The following is a 24447-nucleotide window of genomic DNA, read 5'->3' as shown; positions in this document are numbered from 1 at the left end:
GTGTGTTTGGGGCAGTGTGTGTATGGGGGGCACTGTATGTGTGTGTTTGGGGCAATGTGTGTGGGGGCACTGTATGTGTGTGTATGGGGGGCAGCGTGTGGATGGGGGCAGCGTGTGGGTGGGGGGAAGGAGGGTAGGGAAGCTTTTTAATAAAATAAATAAATAAATTATTTATTTAAATTAATATATTTATGTCCCCCCTCCCTTCTTACCTTTACTGGGAGGAGGGAGGACGTATTTCGATCCCTGGTGGTCCCAGTGGGATCCCCTGGTGGTTCCAGTGTGGAGTGAACTCTAGCTCGCGCTTCAGGGCTAGAGGTCACTCTCGCGAGATTTGGAGCGTTGCTGTGGTAACCGTGGCAACGCTCCATGCTCACGAGAGGAGGACCCGGAGGAACCTCAGGTAAGAGCTTCCGGGTCCTCTCTCACTCCCTCCCTGCCAGCTGTCAGCAGGGTGTCTGTAGACCGGGGAGGGAGATCAGTGATCTCCCTCCCCGGTCCATAGGCACATAGCAGGGCTGGCACTTGGGCAATGCAAGCCCTGCATTAGCCGGCAGGGGGGAATTTCGGGGAGGGGGTGGGGAGGGGGCAATTGCCCCGTTGCCCCCACCCCCACCCCCCGGATCCGCCAATGCTCTAGAGCTGCTCGCCCAGCGCTGCGGCCCAGGACAGGGGGAGCCCACCAGGAAATATCCTGGTGGACACCCCCAGCAGGCCTAGTTCGCCTAACGGTGGCACCGGCCCTGCTTGAGTTACGTAGTTACATAGCTGAAAAGAGACTTGCGTCCATCAAGTTCAGCCTTCCTCACATATGTTGTTGCTGTTGATCCAAAAGAAGGCAAAAAACCCAGTCTGAAGCGCTTCCAATTTTGCAACAAACTAGGAAAAAATTCCTTCTTGACCCCAAAATAGCAGTCAGATGTCTCCTTGGATCAAGCAGCTATTATCCCACTAATTAGAAATTGTATCCCTGTATGTTATGTTTTTGCAAGTACCGGTATTTATCCAATTGCAATTTAAACATCTGTATAGACTCTGACAAAACCACCTCTTCTGGCAGTGAATTCCATATCCTTATTGCTCTTACTGTAAAAAGTTGCTCCCCTTCTATATGATGTACTGTATAGCTGTAGTCCGCAGATTCGTTCGTTCGCACTGTCTGTTGGTAGCTCCATAAGAGTTGAAATGAGGAGTATAAAGATTTCTTGTTTACACTTTGATTGACGGGCAACATATGGTTTTCTCCTAACTTTAACCTAAACCATGAAATTGCAGAATTAACCTTTTAAAATGTAACAATTCTGCAATATATGCTAACACACTGCTAGAATGTATAATAAATAACAATCTATACTCCACAAAAGGAACCTGGGAGATTAATGTGTTTATAACACTAGTGTTCCTTATCTAACAATCCATATCTCTGTGTGTGACTGAGCTCTATGACTTTAAATGCCTGGAATTGTTTTCGTCCAGGACTGTTCTAGCGGCCGGTCTAAACTTTAACGGGGTGGCGTTTCTCCATTTTAATTTTTTTTTTAATTTTTATTTAAAGACATCAAAGCTGAATTGAAAGCATAGCGGACCTAGAGAATATTTCCATTTTGGCTTTATTTTTATTACCTTAAATTTTAAATTTATGTTGAATTCTCAGTTTAGTGAATAGTGCCATACAATGAGCATAAATTCAAGTGTTTTTATTTTAACATACATTTGGTCAGTGCATGAATATTTCTCATTAATGTCCTGGAAAACCTAGTTATAACCTACAGTATGTGAGTTTATAGGTAACGTGCCTCTGCATCGTGGCTCAGTGTGATGGTATTTTTGTACCATGTATTGTAAAGCAATCCAAGCCTGTTATTACAGCAGCAATCGAATCATTTTGTGGTACCACGCTTAGCAGATTATTGTAGGGTTATGGCTTTTGTCTACTATGAGCTGCCTGAATAGATGCAAATTGCTAATGCACTAAAGCTATATTGAAATCATTGCTAGAATATAAATGTTTTTTTTGCCCTGAAACTAGGAAATGTGATCCCTTGAATGACTATCCTGCTAATTGAGTTATGTCATTTCATCAGTTTCGATTTAAACTTTAACCATTTAACTATTACTATTCTTTACCATTTTTTTAATTTTTTTTTTTAAATTCTTTATTTTTGCGTGCAAGAGATAAGCAGATGCGATTACATTTGCAGTGCCCCAACGGCATACACTCATTGTTATACATAGGTTGTTAAGTTAAGAGGCATAGCATAGAGTTACTGTGCACATTTTTTATATTGTCACGATATATAGTCGAGTATGTGTCGCTTGTGTGAACTTGGTGTAAGCGTATAGAGTGAGTCAGTGCTTGAAATCAGTCACCCCGAGCCATCAGAGACTGGTACTCCCATGTGTGCATAGCAATAAGTGGTCGAGTATAGTGCTGTGTTGTATGCATGGATACGGCCTTGTGTGAGCGTGTTCCCCCAGGCTGTGTACATATGAGGAGACATGTCTGCTGTCATGAGGGTAAGGAAGAGGTAATCAGTGACATGCAATATCAGTCCTCAAGCACTCTGTGGTCCCCACATGGTACGGGAGGCATAGAGACTGTAGTGGATACTCAGCAGTTAGCGTCTCTGAACCTGTCCATGATGGTTGGTGCCGGTATATACGGCCTCGGTTTGGCATGTGGAAGTCCTTAAATGTGGGCCCGGTATGTTATCCCCGTGAAGGCATGCTCCGTGCGGTTGGTATGCATGTGTTATACAGTGCTCTATTGTATCATCATGAGGTGACATTGGGTTGCTCATGTGAGGCATATTCGCCCATAGTCCCCTTGGTCTGTAGCTTGTTGTTCTCCCTCCATGGGCCTTTCCCCATCCTGCTGCGTGTCCGTGGTCGTGGCTTGTTGCTGGTCTTGGGCTGCTGCTGGATATGGGATGCTGTTTGGTGGGTTGATTGATTGGGGGGTGAATACAGCGTTGTGTTTAGGGCCCCGGCCCTCGGTTCTGGCAGAGGGGAAGTAGCTCGGCGCATGGCGCAGGTGGCAGTATCTATGGTGCTGCTTTTCGCTGTGCATCTCCCCCCCTCCTTCTCCCATCTGCCACTGGGGGTAGGTGTCTCTTAGGGGCCCCGCTCTGCCTACTCACTGTGAGGTGCCTGGCATGTCTGTTCTGCGGGGATCAGCGGTCTGCGTCAGGCGCCATGAGGCGATGTTGTCACACGCGGTCTCCGCCATCTTAGCTTCAGGCCGTCTCCGCGAGGTCTCAGAGTGCGGCCCCGGGGTGCGAACCGGGATTACCCCCCCCCCCCCGGTCCATGGGGGAGGGGGGAAATCAGGGCCAGGTCCGTTCCGGTGCAGCGTGGCTATCAAGCTCCGGGTGGCAGGATAGTGGAGCGGCGGCTGTCCACTCCACTCACCGCCCAGAGAGCTCCCGCCCGTTGCGGCAGAGAACTCTCCTCCGGGGGACTAAAACCCATCAGGCAAGCCTCTCCCCGGTCCGGTGACCCCCATCCATCGAGGGTCGCAGTGATGGGTAAGTTGGATGAGTTTAATCAGTAGTAGTGGGCTTATAGGGTCATTGTGTGCGGGAGCTGATCTTCCTTGCGACCGCTCCGCTCGGCGGTCCGGCCCCGCCCTTCTTTACCATTTTAAAATCTTATCAAGAATAGTAGTAATTTTACAATATCATTACCATTTCTGAATAACCCAAAAACAAACTTTATCCACAATAAATACATAAACCAATATTAATCTACAACCTCATTAAAATAGCTAAGTAAAGCAAAACACCGCACTGCACCAATCAGCATCTCCTCATTGAGATAAACGGATTCTATGCATCTCTATGGGAAATGTTGAGCGTCTCCATGCAGAGCATTGTTGTGCAGCACTACCCCAGGAAGCACCTTGAGTGGCAGTCTGAGGAGTGGCCACTAGAGTTTTTCCTAAGCTGTAATGTAAACACTGCCTTTTCTCTAAAAAGGCAGTGTATACATTAAAAAGACTGACTATCATCACCAGAACAACTACATTAAGCTGTAGTTGTTCTGGTGACTATAGTGTCACTTTAATAATAGATGGCTCTCTAATTTGGTATCCTTGTGTGGATTGCAACATCATTATTAAGAAAACAGTTTGGTTGGAGTAACCATTCCAAAACTGGACTGCCCCACTCAAACTTAAAAAAAATAAATTAATGTTTTCCCTGAAGCCCAATCTTCCTCCGCTGTCATCACTCCCCCTCACTGAAAGGCAGTCTGAGGGGAGGACATGTAACATGGTTGGAGGTGCTGTGCCAGATGCCAATTTTGCACAAATCTCTTGTTCCGGGCTGGTTAACTCCTTCCAATAACGTGACTGGTGGGGGAGTAACATCAGTAGCAGAATGGTTAATTTCCATATGTGCGGTGTTTCACAGAGAAAACAATTGCTCTGCATTTTGAGTTTGTGCCACTTGTTGAGTATTATATCTGTAATGCATATTCACAGTAGTTATTGTTGGGGGGAAAAGTGCCTCAAATGCTTAGTGCCATGTCAGGCTGGGAGTTTGGTTACTGTGCAGATTCCTGTTTCACAGGGCTTACCTTAAGGGCTAGAAACCAGAAAATACTAAGCAATATTTTATACTAAATACTAAGCAATTATTTAATTAATTTTGTTTTTTTTACTCTGCTGAGCACTTTCAAACATGTTGTTGTTTAGCCGGCAGCCTGGATTGCTTTCCTTGTCTGCAATGGCTGTAAAACCATAATATTTAGAGCTTGCAATATAACTGGGCGAGGCCCAGCAGCAATGTACACATTAAGCTTTATTGTGTATGTATTTTATATGCATGCATATATCTCTATATCTGATTAACGTTTCAATAGTGTATTGAAAGCAACATTCCTTTTTAAAAAGATTTAAAATTGTTTTAACAAAGTTCGTGGAAATAAAAAATATAATTTTTAATTGAAGGTGTTTTTAAAAATGGATGTTAAACTTGTCTTTATTCCAGCACCAGAATTTATCACTGCAGTCTTATCCAATCTCCCTGAAGTAAATAATCCTGATAAATTATGTCCAGTCTAATGCTTTTTATAGGGAGGCCCTCAAGATCTATTCGTCAATCGCTGTCTGATAGCTACTACTAGGTGTAAATACTGCCTTTTTTTTTGTTTTTGTTTTTTGTTAGAAACCACATAGTTGCCATTCGTATGACTACATGGGTAAGAAGCAATGCCCCACAATTGGTTCATTGTAATGAAGTGTTTTTGAGGCTTAAACGGTCTCTTTTAAACCCCAAATGCTCCCTAATGGAGAGAAAAACAAACAAACAAACCTAGCAAAAGATATAGGTAGATGGGAAATAAACATCTACATATGCACACATTTTTTGAGAGCTGACAAAATTTTATTGGCCCAAATGTAAAGACTACATTATTAAGCCAATATAAAGTCTTTCTGTTTTGGTAGTCTGACATGCTTGTGTGGTTTTTGGCCAGTAAAAGTAGTACAGACATAGGGACAAGGTTAACTGTAGAACCCCAACCTAATAAAACCTCTATCTCACAGGATTAATATGTTATATGCATGAATCCAACCCAAACATGGGGACTTTTTTTTTTTTTTTTAAAAAGACATCAATGAATATGAAATATTTTAAATTCTAAATTCTACCAAATCAATAAACCTAGACTTTATTCATAGAGCAATATAGAAAGGTGGGGTTTCCTTTAACTGCCTAAAGTATTTAAAAACCTCATAGTTTGCATGCTCCTTTTACTAAATATCTACAACTTGCTTTTGCAGATGCTGTGGTGAACTCGTTTTCTTTTCTGGATGACTCTGGAACTGCAACTTTGAAATCTAGACCTGGACCCAGGGCCAGACCTGTGCTTCAGTTCTCAACTAGTGTAAGTATCTGACATGGAATATTACAATGCACAGCATCGTTTTAAATGGTCATATTTCTCAATCTAAATTACATGTAAAATAACATAAAATAGTCCAGAAGAGTCTCACTAGAGCAACAATGCTTGATGGAATATAGAGGAGTTGATTTTTTTTTTAGTACGGGTGGGTGCGTCCTAATGTCTCAGGGTATTCGCATATATGAAAAACAGAGAAACAGGGGCAACCAGTAGTGCAGTACGTCTAAAATAGTAGTAGAAGGTAGAAAACTCACATTTAAAAGAGCTATGGCCAGCTCTGGTGTGAAGGGCGTACAACGGTATAATCCCCGCTGCTGGGTTGTGTAAAGGAAATGCGTCTATCAGCGCCGTCTGGTCATCCGAAGCTCTAGGGGAAATAAAGAGGCGACAATAGTGCTCTCAATTGGGTAAAAGTTACTAGAATAATACTTACAGGTGTAGAGCAGAAAGTACTGCTCTATTAATAAGGCGTTGGTGGTATGATCCCCACCTGGGATTTCTTTTAGTGCAGGAACAATAATAAAAAGCCAGGAAAGTACAAATAGAAGTGCCTTAAAATACAATAAAAAGAGAATTGGCACAGTAAAGTAACCAAAAACCTGTAATTGATTTAAAATAACCAGTACGTGTTTCACCAAAAAGGCTTTCTCAAATGGCATGAAGAACATTCAACCTGGCTAGTAGGAGTTTATATAGGGGAAAGATTAATACAAAATTGGCGCCAAAATTGCGTCATACACTGTCATCCAATCAAAAAAAATCAACATTTTATACATTATAAAATAGGCAAACAATGTTATATATTGATAGATATAGGGTTGTAGATCCCTACTATTATATTTGATGTTAAAAACTAGCATTGGGTGAGGAGTGTCGGCTGTTTGAATCCAGAGCACGTGACCCATGTCACGTGCACGGCTTGATTACCCGGCCGCTAGGTGTAATGGGAAATGTAGTTTCCAGTGTGGAGATTGAGAGGTTGGCAGAAAAACTGCATCTGCCGACCTCGAAATTTGGCGAAAATCACTGGGTGTCTCAGCAGGTAGCAGCCACTAGGAAAACGTGTTTTGATAGTGGGGAAAAAAAAGTAATTTATATACAATTAATATAAGAAACACGGTGGCCATCTTGGTAGGGGAAGTAGTTGTAGCAAATACCTATTGCAAGAGGAGTGGGCTAAGTGGCCATGCTGGGTGGGGGGAAAAATCCCTAATGTAAAAGTGGCTGCACATAAAAGTAAATATTATGGATAAGAAATTACAATAGTTGGTGAGATAAAAAGTAATAGGATAAAAAGAACATATACTTAAAATAAGATATAATAAATAAGAAAAATCTTAGGAAGAGGTGGTTATGGTAGGGGTGTTCTAAATCATAATGCCATTATAATTTTATTATCATCTTCTCTCCAGAGGATAAGTTGTTTTGGGGAACGTGTCCAGCTAGGATTGTATTGAGATCAAGGTCGGCCTTACTGTTGGGTAACAGCTAAAGGTACAGTCTAGATAATGATTGCATACATTTCTGTAAACACGAAGGTGGTAATAATATAGCTGAAGTTTTGTCACCAAATTTCCTGGGGAATACTGGAAATTCTGGACCAGGGTACAGGTGAACTGATTGCAGAGGCACATAGCAATACCACTGTGACAGGAATGACTGTAGTTCAAAGGGGAAAGCAAACATGGCCAAATCTCCAAAATCAATTGCTGCCTCTTTAGCTTAGCCCCACTGATCTAACCAATCCAGGAAGTAACAGACCATGTTATCTCCTTAAAAAAGCCAGGGGGTGTAACCAGGTTAATTTATAAAAGTGTAAATTTTTATTAAAATCTGGACTTTTTCTAAAATGAAAAAGTTAGGACACATTGATATAATCCGTAATGGTGATCTCTGGTATTCCAGTGCTAATGCAAACTTCATGCAACTCCAAAACTATGCATGCTCAGAAATCACCACCTTCTCATAACTTTATTTTTTAAATTATACTTTCTGCTTTCACTTTTTATAAGATAGATCCTTTCCCTGCAGATTTCTTTTGAAAACCACACTTTTTTCCTCCTTCTTCTTCAATCACCATGCTACAAGACAGGCACTAGGGACTATGGACTAAGATATATTTAATAATAGAATCTATTTTACACCGGGCATCAACATCAACAACAAAGTATGTGAATGCTGGACATTGGATGCGCGTCCAATGATTCTTTGCTTCTATGACTTCACAGTAGCAAGCGGAAGCTGCTTTGGCACTGGAATAAAGGGAAGTATGATGTGATTTTTAATTTATTTTTATTAAAAAAACAAACAAACAAAAAAAAAAACAGGTGGCATTAATCTTGATTCTTGTTTATTATGTGGCAATTGCCTCTCAGCTCTAGAACGATGAACACTTTGCATCAAAAGGATGCAAACTGGGTTATTGAGAGAATTGTCTGGGTGTATTCCAAATTTTAGGACAAAATAGCAAAATTGAGAATCTACTTTGAATTTCTGATCGTTCCATTTATTTATTCCTTGCTATTCCAACAAGTTAGCAGCCTAGAAAAAAAAGATTGATTTCTAAAACAAGGGTCAGAGTGGTACAGCCAATATGAGTTTCCTCATAATGGGATCTACTTGGTATTTTTCTCTACGACCACAAAATAAGGCAGTCTGCCTTCACTCAGAGGTTTTTGTACCTCTTCCATAAGCACACTACAGGCATATTTACATAGGATTACAAAAGGAACTTTGTAACACTGCCGCATTGTCTGTGTCCCAACACATGCTTGAAAATGAGAGCGCTCAACTTATTTTTCTTGGTTAAACATTTTCTAAATAAGTAAATATTGAAATTCTGATGCTAAGGTCTAAAGTGGACGTCTCAATCCACAACTCCTGTCTTTCTGGTTTTCTGTGTACATTACATTAATTAGCTGGTCTAATAACCAGGCAGAGTGATTTTAAACCATAGATCGCGTTTTATTATGCATTAAGCTTTTTCTCATTTGACTAGGATGTATTGGTGATGAATAGATGCACTATTCAAGAAAATGTTCTTAACCAGCAGAATAGCACTTGAATTCTCTAATGAATCTGTTGACCTTAAGTTAAGCTAGTAACATCATAAACTAGTAACATTTAACAGGTTTAGTGCAAGGGCAGGATATACATACGTATGTATGTATGTATGTATGTATGTGAAAAAAGCAGATAAAATTTGTATTTTGTAATACCTTTTTTTTTTTTTATTGGACTAACAGAATTTTTTAATTACAAGCTACCAGGAGAACCTCCCTTTATTAAGTCTAAAGCATTTCTGAGCAAGACAACACATAGAATTTAAAGTTGAGTTGTGATACATGAGTGCAGATAAGACAGGTTTAATAGATAATAGACCCCATTCTTGCATAGGGTCCTAAATATCTTGTGTGAAGATCATAGAGTGAGGGGGGAGAGAGAAAAACAAAACCATAAAAACAAGCGAACCGTGCAGAAGATGGTGCTAGAAGGGGGGAGTATTAATATAAAGAATGCATTCATTCCCATCCAAGAATTACAGGATATACATGAAGGCCTATATCTAGCATACACACCTCAAACTCATGTACATGCACACAGTGGTGTACATGCAGGGGGCGCAGCTGCCACCGTGCCCGTCACTCCAGGGGGCCCAGCCGCCCTGCGGACCCCTGCGACCGGGTACACGTCCCGATGGAACCCTTGGACGGCTGCCCTGGCGGTTTGCCACGCGGGCCGGGGCTGCCGTCCAAGGGTTCCATCGGGTGGCCCATGCTGTTAGGACCACACAATGGAGATGGATTGACAAGGGGCCAGGTCAGCGCTGCAGCGCTTTAACAGCGCGACTGGGCCCCCTGCGATGAGATCACACCCTGGGAGGAAGTGACTGCACGTCACTCCTCCCAGCTAACACACACAGCCCTCACGGGAGGAAGCAGAGGGAGACAGAGTGGGAACCACCACTGGACCCCAGAGAAAGTCACCCTCCTGCACCTAAAAGGTAGGAAACAGGAGGGGGACTTAAACATTGTCTGTATGTATGTGTGTGTGTGTGTGTGTGTGTGTGTATGTGTGTATGTATGTATGTATGTATGTGTCTGTCGGGGGGAGGGAGGCGGGGGTGGGCACGGATCAGATTCGCACCGGGTGGCCCCATGGATTGTGTGTACGCCACTGCATGTACATATACGTATACACAAGAACATACACAATATACATGAGTAAATATAAATACAACCAAATGCCCAAATATATGTACATGCACACCTACACCTACATCCACACACAAGCACCAATACATGTACCTACACATACCAATGTGCCTACACATACATAGACCCATATATATATATATATATATATATATATATACACACACACATATGTATACGCATACAAACACATATACATACATGCTCATATACACAAATCTAAATGCACAGTCACATATTTAAGCATACATGCATAAGAATATGGGACAGCATAGGTCTATACATAGTACTTTGTATATAGATGGAATAAACCTATTGGAATGCATTAAAATGTTGATACATATAACAGAACAGAAAGATAATGCTGGGGGAGTGTTCATGTAAAGTGTTGGTAGTGGTGCAGGAAACCCAAATCAATATTTAGTACTTTGTTCTTGCTGTTAACCCCTTAAGGACCAAACTTCTGGAATAAAAGGGAATCATGACATGTCACACATGTCACGTGTCCTTAAGGGGTTAAACAATTTGATCATTCTGGCTTTAAAATTGTTTCTGTCTTGGGTATTTTTAAAATCCCATTTCAGTACTTTGATTTTTAGGTCCTTCATTGAGTGGCCAGGCTGGGTCCCACAGGAGTGCAGTATGGTTCTTCTTTGTGGTGTTTAATGGATTGTCTGTGCATATTCATTCTGCCATTTAATTGCTGGTTGGTTTCCCCAATGTAGCATCCTAGGTGGCATTTGGTGCATTGAATCCTATATACCACATTGCTGGATGTGCAGGGGTATTAACCTATAATGCTGTAGGTTTTATTGTTGTGTGAAACTGTGTTGTCTGTGCGTATGTGCTGACACCGTTTGCAGCGAGGTTTTTTGCATTGACTGGTCCCATTTTCATTATTCTTCCATCAGTGGGTAGCTTCCTGTTGATTGATTTTTGTTGGAGGTTTGGTGATTGTCTGAAGGCCAAGATGGGTGTTTCAGAGAAAATGTTTTTCGGAGTCTCGTCTTCTGTTAACATTGGTTGTAGGTCTTTAGTGATTCTCTGTATTTCCTCAAAAACTGGGTTGTAGGTGACCACAAGTGGCAAGTGTAGATACTTTTCTCTCTGTACTGAAGCAGGCACGTGCATGGAGTTTTTACAGCAGAGTTGATTTGTTTGGTAATAGTCTTGGGTTTGTAGCCTTTCTGTCTCATAGATTGGGAGAGTACATTTAGATGGGAATTACGGTCATTAGGATCAGAGCATATGCAATGGTACCTAGTGGCTTGGTTGTAGATGATGCCCTGTTTAGTATGGGAGGGGGTAGAAGCTGGAGCTGTGAAGGTAACTGCACCTGTCTGTGGGTTTTCAGTAAACCGAGGTGTGGATTGTGCCATTGTTCCATGTCACCGTGGTGTCCAGAAAATTCACAGATCTAGTGGAATATTCCATTTTTAGTTTGATTGATGGATGGAATGTGTTAAAGGAACACTATAGTCACCTAAATTACTTTAGCTAAATAAAGCAGTTTTAGTGTATAGATCATTCCCCTGCAATTTCACTGCTCAATTCACTGTCATTTAGGAGTTAAATCACTTTGTTTCTGTTTATGCAGCCCTAGCCACACCTCCCCTGGCTATGATTGACAGAGCCTGCATGAAAAAAATACCTGGTTTCACTTTCAAACAGATGTAATTTACCTTAAATAATTGTATCTCAATCTCTAAATTGAACTTTAATCACATACAGGAGGCTCTAGCAGGGTCTAGCAAGCTATTAACATAGTAGGGGTCAAGAAAATCTTAATTAAACAGAACTTGCAATAAAAGCCTAAATAGGGCTCTCTTTACAGGAAGTGTTTATGGAAGGCTGTGCAAGTCACATGCAGGGAGGTGTGACTAAGGTTCATAAACAGAGAGGGATTTAACTCCTAAATGGCAGGGGATTGAGCAGTGAGGCTGCAGGGGCATGTTCTATACACCAAAACTGCTTCATTAAGCTAAAGTTGTTCAGGTGACTATAGTGTCCCTTTAAGACTCATGGAACTGTATCCGTTTTTCTTTGCTTTCAATCCAAATTATGAAGAGATAATCAATATAGCGATAATATTTGTATGGTTGGGTGTACTGTATTTCTAGCAATCTCTGTTCAAGATCTGCCATAAACAGATTAGCATGTTGGGGTGCCATCTTGGTGCACATAGCAATGCCCATGGTTTGTAGGTAAACCTCATTGTTAAAAACTGAAATAATTATGTGTGAGGATGAATAGTGCCAGTTCTGTGATAATTCGGGGGCTGTATTTTTGGTTGTCAGCATAAGAGGAAATGGAAGCAAGCATTGATGCCATCTGTATAAGGAGGGTGTTAGCAAGGAAATTGGTGATTTGGCTGAGTTTGTTAAGGAAGTGGGTTGTGTCTTTTATGAAGGTGTTGGTGACTAGAGGTTTTAAGGTATTTTCTACCAGTCCTGAGATCTGTTCTGTGAGAGTTCCCATTCCTGTAATTATGGGTCTTCCCATTCCTGTAATTATAGGATTACCTGCTTTGTAGATTTTGGAAAGCATATAGAAAGTGCCCATGTAGGGACCAGTTGGTATGAGTAATTGCAGTTCTAGATGCAAATTCTCAGGGAAGGATTTAATGAGCTCCCTAAGTCGTAATGTATATTTCTTGGTGGGGTCTTCATTTAGTTTTCTATAGTATTTGTCATCTGTCAATTGCCTGTCCTCCTCTTTTATATAGTCCTGTGTGTTTATTATCACTACTGCTCCTCCCTGGTCTGTTGGTTTGATGGTGATAGCATGATTATTTTTCAAGTCATTTATAGCCGTTTGTTCCTGTACTGAGAGATTATGAAACATTTCCTTTTGTTTGGTTGTCAAGGATACTGTTCTTAGACGGAAACTTTCAATGCAACTGTCCAGTTTGGCATTTCGTCCTGGTGCTGGATTGAAATTTGTGTTCTTTTTCCTGTTGTAATCCATTGTGGTTCCAGTGCTCTCTTTGTCATGGAAGTATTCCTTAGGTTGCATCCTTCTGAAAAATTCTTCCACGTCAGAGTAGAGTCCAAAGTCATAACGTTTTGTGCTAGGGCAAAATGATAATCCTTTGGAGAGAACTGATGCTTCTGAGTCAGTTGATAATCCGAAATGTTAACAATACCAGATTTCTCTTGCCATTTCTCTTTCTCTGCCAAATGGTCGTGATAATCTTATGGAGTCTGATGAGTTTATTATTTTTCTTCTTAAAATGGTCCAGTTGTTGCTTTTCGGAAAAATAGTGTAGATCATGTTCTAGTTGTTTGTGTGTGTGTGTGTGTGTGTGTGTGTATATATGTATATGTATATGTGTGTGTTTGTGTTGTATGCTATATTTCTTGTTGTAGAGCTGGTGGATGAGATGGTTCCCTAGTTTCTCACTAGTGCATTTACACAGGTTTTCAGCATACTGCGATTTGTGCGTAGTAGCAAGTGGATTTTTGCTGTCTTTTCATGCAGATGGGTAGAAAGTGTATGTCGCTGTTGAGCTGTAATTCTTTTGTGGTCATCTTCTAGATTTCAGTCCTGCTTCAAGGCTTTCAAGTACAATCAAAGACAAATGTATAGGTAAGGACTCCCTACAGGTGCTGTGAATCGCCGGCGGCATCCTTCTGGGTTACAGGCGCATGTGCATTAAAGCTCTGCCCCCAGACATGACCTAATGCCGTATGTGCGCTACTGCAGTAGTCACGTCGCCTTGGCAACACGGCATACAAAATAGCCGCTGCCATAGCGACGGCTGAAAGCTTAGAAGTGAAAAACGAGGAATAGTGGAAGCATCCAAATGTCCGAATTTCTGAAATTCATCCAAATTTGTATTCGGGACGAAATAAAATTGCATGTGTCTATTAATGCTTATTATGTGGGGTATATATGTATACACACGTTAAGTTTTCACCTGAGGAAGACCTAAATTGGTTGAAACGCATTGTGCTCCTGTTTTCTTGTTTATTTAAATATTTTGTTTTATCACAATAAATTTCTTACCTGGTTCCTGACTCTTCCTGGATTTACTTCAGCTCCAGTGGTACCATATTTGCTGCTTATTATCCCTATGATGGATGAACTGCGCTTATAGTTTAGAGCCAACTTTTAAAGGCTCTGATAATTGTGTGTTCCATTTTTTACCCTGGAATTCTATTACGGTGTATTACATGTTACACGATTATATTTTTTTTATGCCTATGCTATGCAGGATCTAACTATTTTACTGAAAAAGGACCGGTTTGTTATATAATTAAGGTAAAATATAATCAATGTGTGCGCTTTCACCTTTTGCTCTTAGTTGTATCTATTTGAGTGTATTTAGTGACAATACGTTCAGGTGTGTTTTTTGTGCTGCACCGAGCTATATATTTAAATAACACCACCTACACCTTAATTTTCCTGGTTTTGTTATTTAATTTACTATTGGTCGTAAAGTGTCTATCACCTTCTGGGGTCTATAATAAGTGGGAGTTTTACTAACCTAAACCTGCTGCCATGATCTTCCTGCGTCTCCTCTTCAGCTCCTGGTACTTGATCTGCAAAGAGCTCATGTTGGTAGTGTAGTCTTGCGCATGTGTGAGAATACCGTACAGAGGTATATGGATGATCATGCGAGACTATAGGATCATTTTATAGATATTGTCTTGTGATGAGTGAGATTAAACCTTATTCGCTAGCAAAGGCTGGGGGAAGTGACAAAGGTCTTTGTCAAGTTTTATCAAGCATAGAAAAAAAAATACATAAGGTGACAGTCCATACTTTGCCTTATTTACTTTGTATATTAGTAGAAATAGAACAAAAAAGGACAGTTTAGGAGTAAGGAAGAGGAACATATAGAAGTTGGGTAAGTATAGGCTAACAGGGCCGCTTTAAAGTTGTTGTGTTTTTTTTCTTCAATTATTACGACAATTAAGACAATATCTCTGTTATCAATTTCTGTTTTCTTAAAGGGATACACCCACACATGATTGTTACAGCTAGATATGCTGGTTGTGTTTTTTGTCTTTTTTTTTTTTTGTCTTAATTTGGCATCTGTCACTTCCTCGTTTAGTGTGAGCAAAGGTCTGCTGTACATCACTAAATGAAGCTATCTGACACTAGACTCCAATGAGAAGGGCACACAGGCTTCTGAACGTTTTTAAGACTGGCCATGGGTATTACTGAAGCCCCCTTCTTTCACCACAAAATGTCTGTTTTGAGAAATCTGATTTTGTTTTAATGGGAGTACTACCCTCAATCATTTACACTGACTTTTGTGGGGGTTTTTTTGTTTTATTTTCCAGAACACAGAGACACAGGGATTGGCAGTGCCAACACCATCCATTCCAGCTAATTTTCCTGACAATGGGTACCAAGGTATGAACTGAAAATTTTGTTTTATGACAAAAGAGAAAAATCAAATACAAATGTTTATAAATATTTGTGTGTGTATATGGTGTTTGGTATTCTAAAAAAAAAAAAAGTGTTTTTCCTAGCCTACTTACACAATTCAGCCATCTAAGAGAGACTGAGACCCGGAACAACACTACACAAAACAGATTATATATTTTTGTGTACTCTTCAAAATGTGAATACGCAATAAATATGTCTAATTAATGATGTTGAACAAAGAATGAAAAATATATTGCTTAGCAGGGCTGCCATCAGAAATGTTGGGGCCCCTAACACAGCTCAAGGTCTGGGCCCCTCGGAGCATGCCTCCAAATCCTGCCCCCAGGGCCCGCCTCCAAATCTGCCCACAAGGAAGCAGCGTTTGTAGAGTGGATACAGGGTGTGTGTTTTGTGGATGCAGTGTGTTTTTGTGTTTGAATGTAATAATGTTCTTGTATGGAGTACACTGATACAAAAGGACACAGATACTCAAAGAGACAGACAGACTGACAGTCTCCCAGCAATTATACGGCCGCAGCGCTGACCAGGCCCTGGAAGATATAGGGCCCACCTGGTGGCCCTAAATACTTGGGCCACCCGATGGGCCCTATCAGCATGCGGGCCCCCAGTGCAGTTCTGCCTCTACACATGGGACCAGGTGGCCCTGATGGCAGCCCTGTTGCTTAGTTTGGAAACCCATCTGTGACTTAAATGTTTATGTGTAATATATGTAAAATGTATGTATTTTCAAATACTGTGATTTATTTTTGTTTCTAATAGTAGTAGACACTCTATTTATAATGGCTAACCATGGGTTATCAATTTACTTTTCTACTTAAGGTAATGGGTCAAAATTAAATGGAAACTACCGAATGTGCAGCTCAGTTGGAGATTTGAGACAAATGAACTACTATGAAGACAACCTTGACGAAGAAATCCCTGCACCACCATCTGTGCCACCACCTCCTCCACCAACCATGCCACCACCTCCTCCCCCTATTCTACCTCCACCTAACGAGAGTCCACCACCATCTACAATATCCTCTCCAGCTTCTCCAAGCCCACCTGACTTTATACCACCAACACCAAATTATTCTACGCCTGTGGTACAAAATTCTGTTGCTCCTGTTCCCCCTAATATTATGTCAGTTGGTGAACAACACCAGCAAATGCAAAATGCCACCAAGTGGAAATCTGAAACTCGTCTCAATTCATTACCAACAGATGGACCTGTGGGTTTGCCTAATCGTTTTTCCTTAAATCCGAATATATTGTATAAACCTGGGCAGACAAACCATTACGCAGAACCTCATTCTACATTGCCACGGTCCTTCAAAATTCCTCCTCCTGCCCCAACTAGGATCTCTTCTATGCAAACAATGTTCCAGCAAAGTGATAATACAAATATCAATAATGCAAACGAACCTCCAAGCTCCCCAGTTCCCTCAAGTTTTAACCCTAATGTCCAAGCAAAACTCTTCACCATCGCACAAGGACAAAAATCTTTAAATGATACATTAAACAAGAGAAAATCCATGCTAATAATGGAAGATCCACACTCTGCAATTCAGAGCATAGATCAAATAATTGAAAAGGCTGCTAATAAGGAGTCAACTGAAGTTGAACAAAAGTATAATTCCATTGTAATTAACCAAAAAGCATTAAATCCGTCGCCAATGGTTTCAGTTAAAAATCAGACTAATGCAGAATCTAAACATCCTCAGAGCAGTACAGAGTTTAATAAAATCACACATGAGGTGGTCAATGACTCAGAATATCTGTCTGAAGCCCCACCCACACCACCACCACCACCTACATCCCCTCCACCTCCACCACCATCTATGGCTCCGCCATGTCCACCATTTGTGCCTCCACCACCTGTCTCAAGAGCACCAACAATACCATCTACAGGTTCACCTGCTCTATCTCCAATACCACCAGCATTGAATCCTCCAGTGGCTCCACCTGCTCCTACATGTATCCCTCCCTTGCCTACTATTTCTCAAAAGTCTCCTTCACTGTCTAAAAAAAGTGGGATAATCACTCCTGCACCACCATTAATGGTTCCCCCACCTCCACCACCAAAGGCACCCCCAGCACCTCCACCATTACCACCACCTGCAACTCCATCTAACCAATCCTCACAGCAACCTTTACTCAAGGCACTGCAGGCAAGAGAGGAAAGTCTCAAACAGATTCAGAGAAATAATAAAATTGAGATTAAACCTGCTGAACCACCTTTGAACTTGAAGAACAACGATGATGATCAGAAAAATAGAGTTGGTAAAATCAAGGAAGAGCTGGAAGCCCTCTTGTCATCACCAAAGAAAGATGACAAGAAAATGTTCAACCTCAATAATTCACGACCAGGAATAGAAGGAAATAAGAAGCATCTTAATGTCAAGGGTGGAGAAAATACATTGGTTAACTCTTTAATGTTGAAAGTCCCTCTCTTACCTGCCAAACCTGAGAAAGAGGATACTGATACAGACAACTCTGAGTGGCTTCCTAAAAGTAACAATAAGGATATTCAAATTCCTGAGCCAGACTATTTTCCACTCAGAAATACAAAAGACTCTGTTCCTAAAACACCTCCTATAGAAGTGAAAAATCCCTCAGTATTCCCACCTCCAGTGCAGGTACCACCTTCACCACCAAAAGCAACAAATATATCAAATATTGGAAATAATCCAGTAACCTCATACAAGGCACATCATCAAAGGAAAGCATCAGCAGGTAGCTGGACATTTGATACAGAGTCATCAAAATCTGATACAGGGCCAAGTGTAGAGAAAGATAATGTCTCTGAATCTGAAGAAATCCCATCACCGAAACAAACATCCACACAATCTCCAACTTCTCCACGTGACAGTGTACATGAACATCCTAGTACTGGAGAAAAAATTGATGCTGGATCACCAATGGCATTGCTCTTGGCAGCAAAGAAGCGTGCCCAAAATGGACCACGAGCTCGATCTACAGACCGTAGTAGTTTGCCTAAAGTTTCTGTTACAAATGGATTTGTTACCAGTTCATTCACCTCTCAGCACAGAGATGGGAATACAAACACTTTTGTTGTTGTGCCCAATCAAGAGACTAGACGACAGGTTTCTCAAGAAGGTAGTTTGGTGTCTCTAAGTGACCCTTCAACTGGAGCTAATCGTATGAGCAGTGATACAGAAAGCTCTCAGAATAAATCAAGCTGGAGAAACTTTGAATTTCAAACCTCAAATGTAGGTGGTGCACCTCCGTTCAGAGAGAATGAAGTCTTCAGAGGTCAAAGGACACAATATGACAGAGTTATGGATATTTCTGTAAATCCAGACATACTGACGAAAAGTGATGACTATCGGAGTTACAAATCAGAACTCCAGCATAGTCAAATTCAGTCTACAATTGATTCTCCAGTTTCTAACAACATGTTGCACCAGAATGACTTACTCCACTTTAATATTTCCTCTTTTCCATCCCCCACTCCAGCCCCAAAACCCATTGAAGACCTGGAGTTTAAAATTATTCCACCTCCTGCAGAATTCATGAACAGTCCAGAGCCAAGTATGAATGATCTTGGTAAGCAAAACAGAACATCGATTTATAGTGATGGTATGAAGTCTGATTTTGGCATGCCAATCAATGACTTCAATTCTAGAACAAATAATTCCTTGGCATCACAAACAACTGAAAGCACCAGGGATTACAATAGATACACTAGTACTGATTACAATACTGGAGTCACCAGAGATTCACATAAAAGCTCTCTCATTAAGAAACGATTGTATATGCCTGAGCCAGAAGCCCCTAGAAATTATGTAAGATCTTCTTTAGGTTTGTCCATGCCTTACAGTCAAATGCAAATTCAGTCTAATTCCACTATGGCTGCAGACCCACGTCGTTCCACTGCTCCTACATCAAGATACCTCGCGCAGGGAAGGAGAGTGTCCTCTGAAAATCTAAATAGAATGGCACCTGTGAATGACCTGAAATACAAACCTTCAAATCCAGAATATCCTGTCAACAAAGCCGCAACCAGGTACAGTTTACAGTTTAATTTGATAGATTATAAGTATTATAAGATTATAAATTCTCAAGCCCCTAGTCACCCCCCTCCCCCCCACCCAAGTACAATTAAATGAATCCTTACCTACTCCCTCTCACCCTAAAACTAGTGAGGGGGAGACAATAAAACTAAATACCTGAAAAAGAAAAATCATCCCACCCCACTTGGTTACACGGTCTACAAAACTGCAATGTTTTACAATGCAGGGTGACAGCGGCTCTGTCAAAATTTGAGGCCTTTGCATAATTTGCAAAGACCCCCAACGGTAATTTAGTTCCTGGGGTCCATTTGCCAGGGGGGACGGCAAAGGTGAGTTTAACTTCACCGAACCGGTCCGTCGTGGGTGCCACCATCTTCGTTTTCTCTATAGATGGAGCCAACTTCTTGTGGCTATTTCTGGTGCCTGCTGGGGGGTTGACACTTCTAGATGACAGTAGCTCCACCAAATGTAAGTGTCAGGCATAGGAAAAATACTGAGGCAAAGTAGCCTTTACTTTGTTGCAGTATATTTTTTGACTGAGTTGGCATTTCAGTGAAATTCCAACACAGTCAATATGAGTGTTTCATAAAGACATTGTTTTCCGCTTTAAAACTACAACTTTGTTGATATTAATTGGTCTGTTGACTTTTCTGCTACTTTAAAAAAAGACAAGTCATGACCTTTTTGTGAAAAGCAAAAACAAAACTCTGGGAGCCTGGGAAGACATGCAAGCAACACGCAGATTGGGGAGAAAGTTAGGGAACAGATATGGACCATGAAGACTGGGGAGACATTTAGGGAAAAGACAGGCTAATTGAACATTTACGGAGAAGACACTGGGAGATAATTCTCCAAACGAGAAACAAATGAAATATTTGGGAAACAGACAGACCTTTTTGGGAGAAAAGACACAGTGAGCAAACGTTTAGGATAACACACGCGCACACATACATTTTAATTTATATAATCCCCCAATATCGTGTACACCGTCACAACAGTTTACATATAGTCACACTATATACATATACACCAATTTAACATATGCACAATATAATCGGTGTCCTTATCCTTCAGATAAGCCATAACTGAATGCTGTGCCTGGGGGAGAAGGGAGACAGTCTTTAGGAGGTTCATTCTGTTTCTAATGTGTGTACAGGAGAGCTGTGCACTCTGAGCACAGTGCTGGGGTTACAGTATCACAGAGTAGAGTCATCCGCTCCGAGAAGAGGCTGCTCAGCAGGGGAGATGCTATGCTTGAGGGTGGCCATGGAGCCTTTAAACCAGCACTCACACAGAGTGCCCCCCACAGGTCATTGCCCCTATTAAAAAGTAAACCTGGACATATACTAAATTCTAAGTACGTGTACTCCTAGAGCTATATTTCCTCTAAAGTGAGGAGAGCAACCCAACTCCTTTTTTTTTTTTTTTTTTTTTTTTTTTGGAGGATACCTGAAAAAATATTATGCATGGATAGCACCATTAAGTGCCAATTTTAATACAAATTGTTTTATAATCTTCTGGTTTTCAGATTTAAATGGATTTATTTTTACTCCTGCTAAGAGAAAGTAATACAGTAAGATGCACATAGAGATCTAAATTCCAACATCCCTGGTATTGTTCATTCCTGTGAAGACCGTCCTTCAACCTATAAAGTCACATGTGTGCAGAATCAGTAGGCATGCACAATGGTTGTAGTAGGTGTGCTTAGACACACACCATAATGCAGGGCCAAATGGTTCTCTCTTTCGCCTTGTTTATAATGGGCTATAAAGCCATTGTGGCGGCATAGAACGCTGTAACGGCTTTCTACCCCTGGAGCTCCAGTGGACTTACCTCCGCCGCTATCCTCTTCGGGAGGACTGCCTGACAGCCCAGGTAGCCCACCCACAGCAAATCAGGCCCCCAGGGGGCCATGTGATTGCTCTCAAAGAGCGATCACGTGCCCCCTATAGCTGGCTGTGGATCTGCTAGCAGGGGGACTGTCTGGGCTGTCAGTGTGGGTAGTGTAAAAAATAAAAATATTTAAAATAAATTAAATGTGTGTGTGTGTGTATATATGCAACGTCATATGTAGTGTTTTTTAAAATAAGTACATATATTGGTATTAAAATACACTTAGAATGAAGTTACATATATATTATATATATTACATATATATTTTATATATATATATCTATAATAAAATATAAAAAAATTATATAAACATATGTAATTTCATTCTAACTGTATTTATTTTATAAATATATTATTACATTAATGATTACATAAGTATACATGTAGAATGAAAATACATATATATTAAAATTCTACGTGTGTATATATAAGTAATCTGTTTGCATACTTATGTGATTTTATTAATTAAAATTTGATTGACATACCTGACAACACAGGCAGAAAGTGCAGAGAATGCAATTCACAAGCACTATATTTAACCCTGTAACTTCCCAAGACACCATAAAACCTGTACATGGGGGTACTGTTTTACTCGGGAGACTTCACTGAACACAAATATTAGTGTTTCAAAATGGTAACTTGTATTACAACGATGATATTTTTTGTAAATGTGACTTTTTTGCATTTTTCACACATGAACGGCACTTTAACTGACGATGTTGTTGTAATACATTATACTGTTTTGAAACACTAATGTTTGTGTTCAGTGAAGTGTCCCAAGTATAACAGTACCCCCTATGTACAGGTTTTATGGTGTTTTGGAAAGTTAGAGAGTCAAATATAAGGCTTGCATTTCATTTCTTTCACATTGAAATTTGCCAGTTTGGTAATGTTGCCTTTGAGACCGTATGGTAGCCCAAGAATGAGAATTATTCCAATGATGGCATACCATTTGCAAAAGTAGGGAACCCAAGGTATTGCGAGACTTTGCTGAATACAAATATATCATACATTGTTTCATATATAAATAGTTAATGAGAAATTAAGGCCCTGTTTCTCCTGAATTATATATTTATATATATATATATATATATATATATATATATATAAGTGAGGATGCACTTAATATGAAAGAGGTGAATTATGGTTGAACAGACATAGAGCGCAAATTCCAGTTTTTGTTTACATTTTGTTTTGAACATACCCCAATGTAATGTACTGTTGATGCTTATGCTCAGTAGTTTTGTGTAAAATGTAATAACTGGCACTCACAAAGGCACTTCAACCGTGAGTGGCATCCATTGATTTGACAAATGACTGGTTAAATTCACATGTATGAGGAAGCTGTAATGCACATGCATTAGTACCTTCTTTCATTAAGATGAGGCACAGTACTTCATATTGGCTTGTTATTAAAATAATGGCTAACCAGATTCTTGTCTCATGTAAAGAGAAATTGTTCAACCTTCTCTACCTATTCTGATCTCCTATGTTTGCTTCCCACAGTAGGCCACAGAGCAGCTATCAAGGAATGACCTTCACAGTCCGACCAGGCACAAGGCAGCCTATCACCAATTCATATCAAGGAGGCTACCTCTGAAGTTCCAGTCAACATCTGCCTATACAGATCTTCTGATGTTATGTAAAGGTAGACAAAAGGTTTCCAGATCAAAGTCATCTCTGTACTTACTCAAACGTTGTGTAAAAATGAAATTTTTCTTTATTGATTTTTGCTGTGATACTTTACAGTATGTCATAACGTATACAAAGGAAATGTAAATATAATATTTATAATGTTTGGGTTAATTACAAATGGCTGCTAAATATTTCTTTGTGTGTCTTCTATCCTGTATCTATACATTGTTTTATGTCTATCATTCTTTCAGTTTTAAGTGTTTTTTTCTTTTTCTTTTTTTTTCCCCTGTACATTTTGATATGCAATTATCTGACATAAACATATTATATATATATATATATTTTTTTTAATCCTTTTAGTCCTTCAGTTTAACTTTTGGAAAACCTAGAAAATTGATTCATTTAAATAAATAAATATATATATATATATATATATATATTAAACGCCTCAACCAAATATTTGGAGGATCAGAACTAGTCAATATAACTTATTTATTTGTTTCATTTTTACTTTTACTTCTTGTTCATAACTACTGTATTTTCTTGCTTATGTCCAATCGTTTTATTATTCATACATTTACTGTATATTATTGTTTTTACAATTAAAAAAATCAAAATGCATTCGATAAATATGAACTATAAAAATGCCACTGTGTATAACTGTTATTGACATGTACATACTTTGTAGGTGGCTATCTTGCTTTTGAAGATAACCAATAAAAGCACTTTCTGTATGTATGTTCATTTAAATATGTATTTCTTTGATGGGTACTCTGCCTTGTTATACATAGTGTTATTAGAAACTGTTGTACTATCTTTTTGTTTTTATTTTTTTGCTTTTTAGTTCGGATGCTTATGTATGTCTATTTTAAAACAATAAAATATTTTATGAATTGTATTGGTGGTTTGCATATTTTTATTATCTGCATAACTAGTGGGTAAATCGTTTTTTTTTATTTTAAATAAAATAGAGTAATATAAACAATGTTGAAGTAAATCCAAAAGTAGTAATGTCTTAAAGAGATATGGACCTCCTAAGAAAGAAAGCCAAAACCGTATTTAAAAATTAATAAGCCCACAGAGCTGGAATATAACACACCTGCTCCCTCACGAACAGCCCAACTCTTCAACACTCACGTAGAGTACCACCACCATCAAGTCTACTGAACATATATATTGTTAAAACACGCCATGCCTTACCTGAAACCCAATGACACGAAACAGTCGAACATCTCTGCCTCGATCGCAAAAAATTGTTCAAAATGTTACTGTTGTATCGAACTGTTTAATGCTTGACCCAAAATGGTGCGAATATCTCACGAAATTCTCTCTAAACTTACTGCACATATGTATAAAAATGTGATCCTGATGCACCGAAATGA

At 39.9% G+C, this 24447-nt stretch overlaps 1 protein-coding gene across 1 annotated transcript in view; it reads left to right on the top strand.

The window, feature by feature from the left end:
* Nucleotides 1-23145, top strand: part of LOC134608183 (uncharacterized protein C6orf132 homolog) — a 47960-nt gene extending 24815 nt beyond the window's left edge. The window contains exons 2-5 of the mRNA XM_063450849.1: nt 5786-5889; nt 15413-15485; nt 16341-19530; nt 22937-23145. Coding sequence (XP_063306919.1) covers nt 5786-5889; nt 15413-15485; nt 16341-19530; nt 22937-23030 — 3461 coding nt within the window. The 3' untranslated portion in view covers nt 23031-23145. The remainder of the gene's footprint in view (nt 1-5785; nt 5890-15412; nt 15486-16340; nt 19531-22936) is intronic.
* Nucleotides 23146-24447: the final 1302 nt, after the last annotated feature.

This window comes from Pelobates fuscus, chromosome 1, assembly GCF_036172605.1.
Source record: "Pelobates fuscus isolate aPelFus1 chromosome 1, aPelFus1.pri, whole genome shotgun sequence".
Lineage (NCBI taxonomy): Eukaryota > Metazoa > Chordata > Amphibia > Anura > Pelobatidae > Pelobates > Pelobates fuscus.
This window is presented reverse-complemented; position numbering and strand designations above follow the sequence as displayed.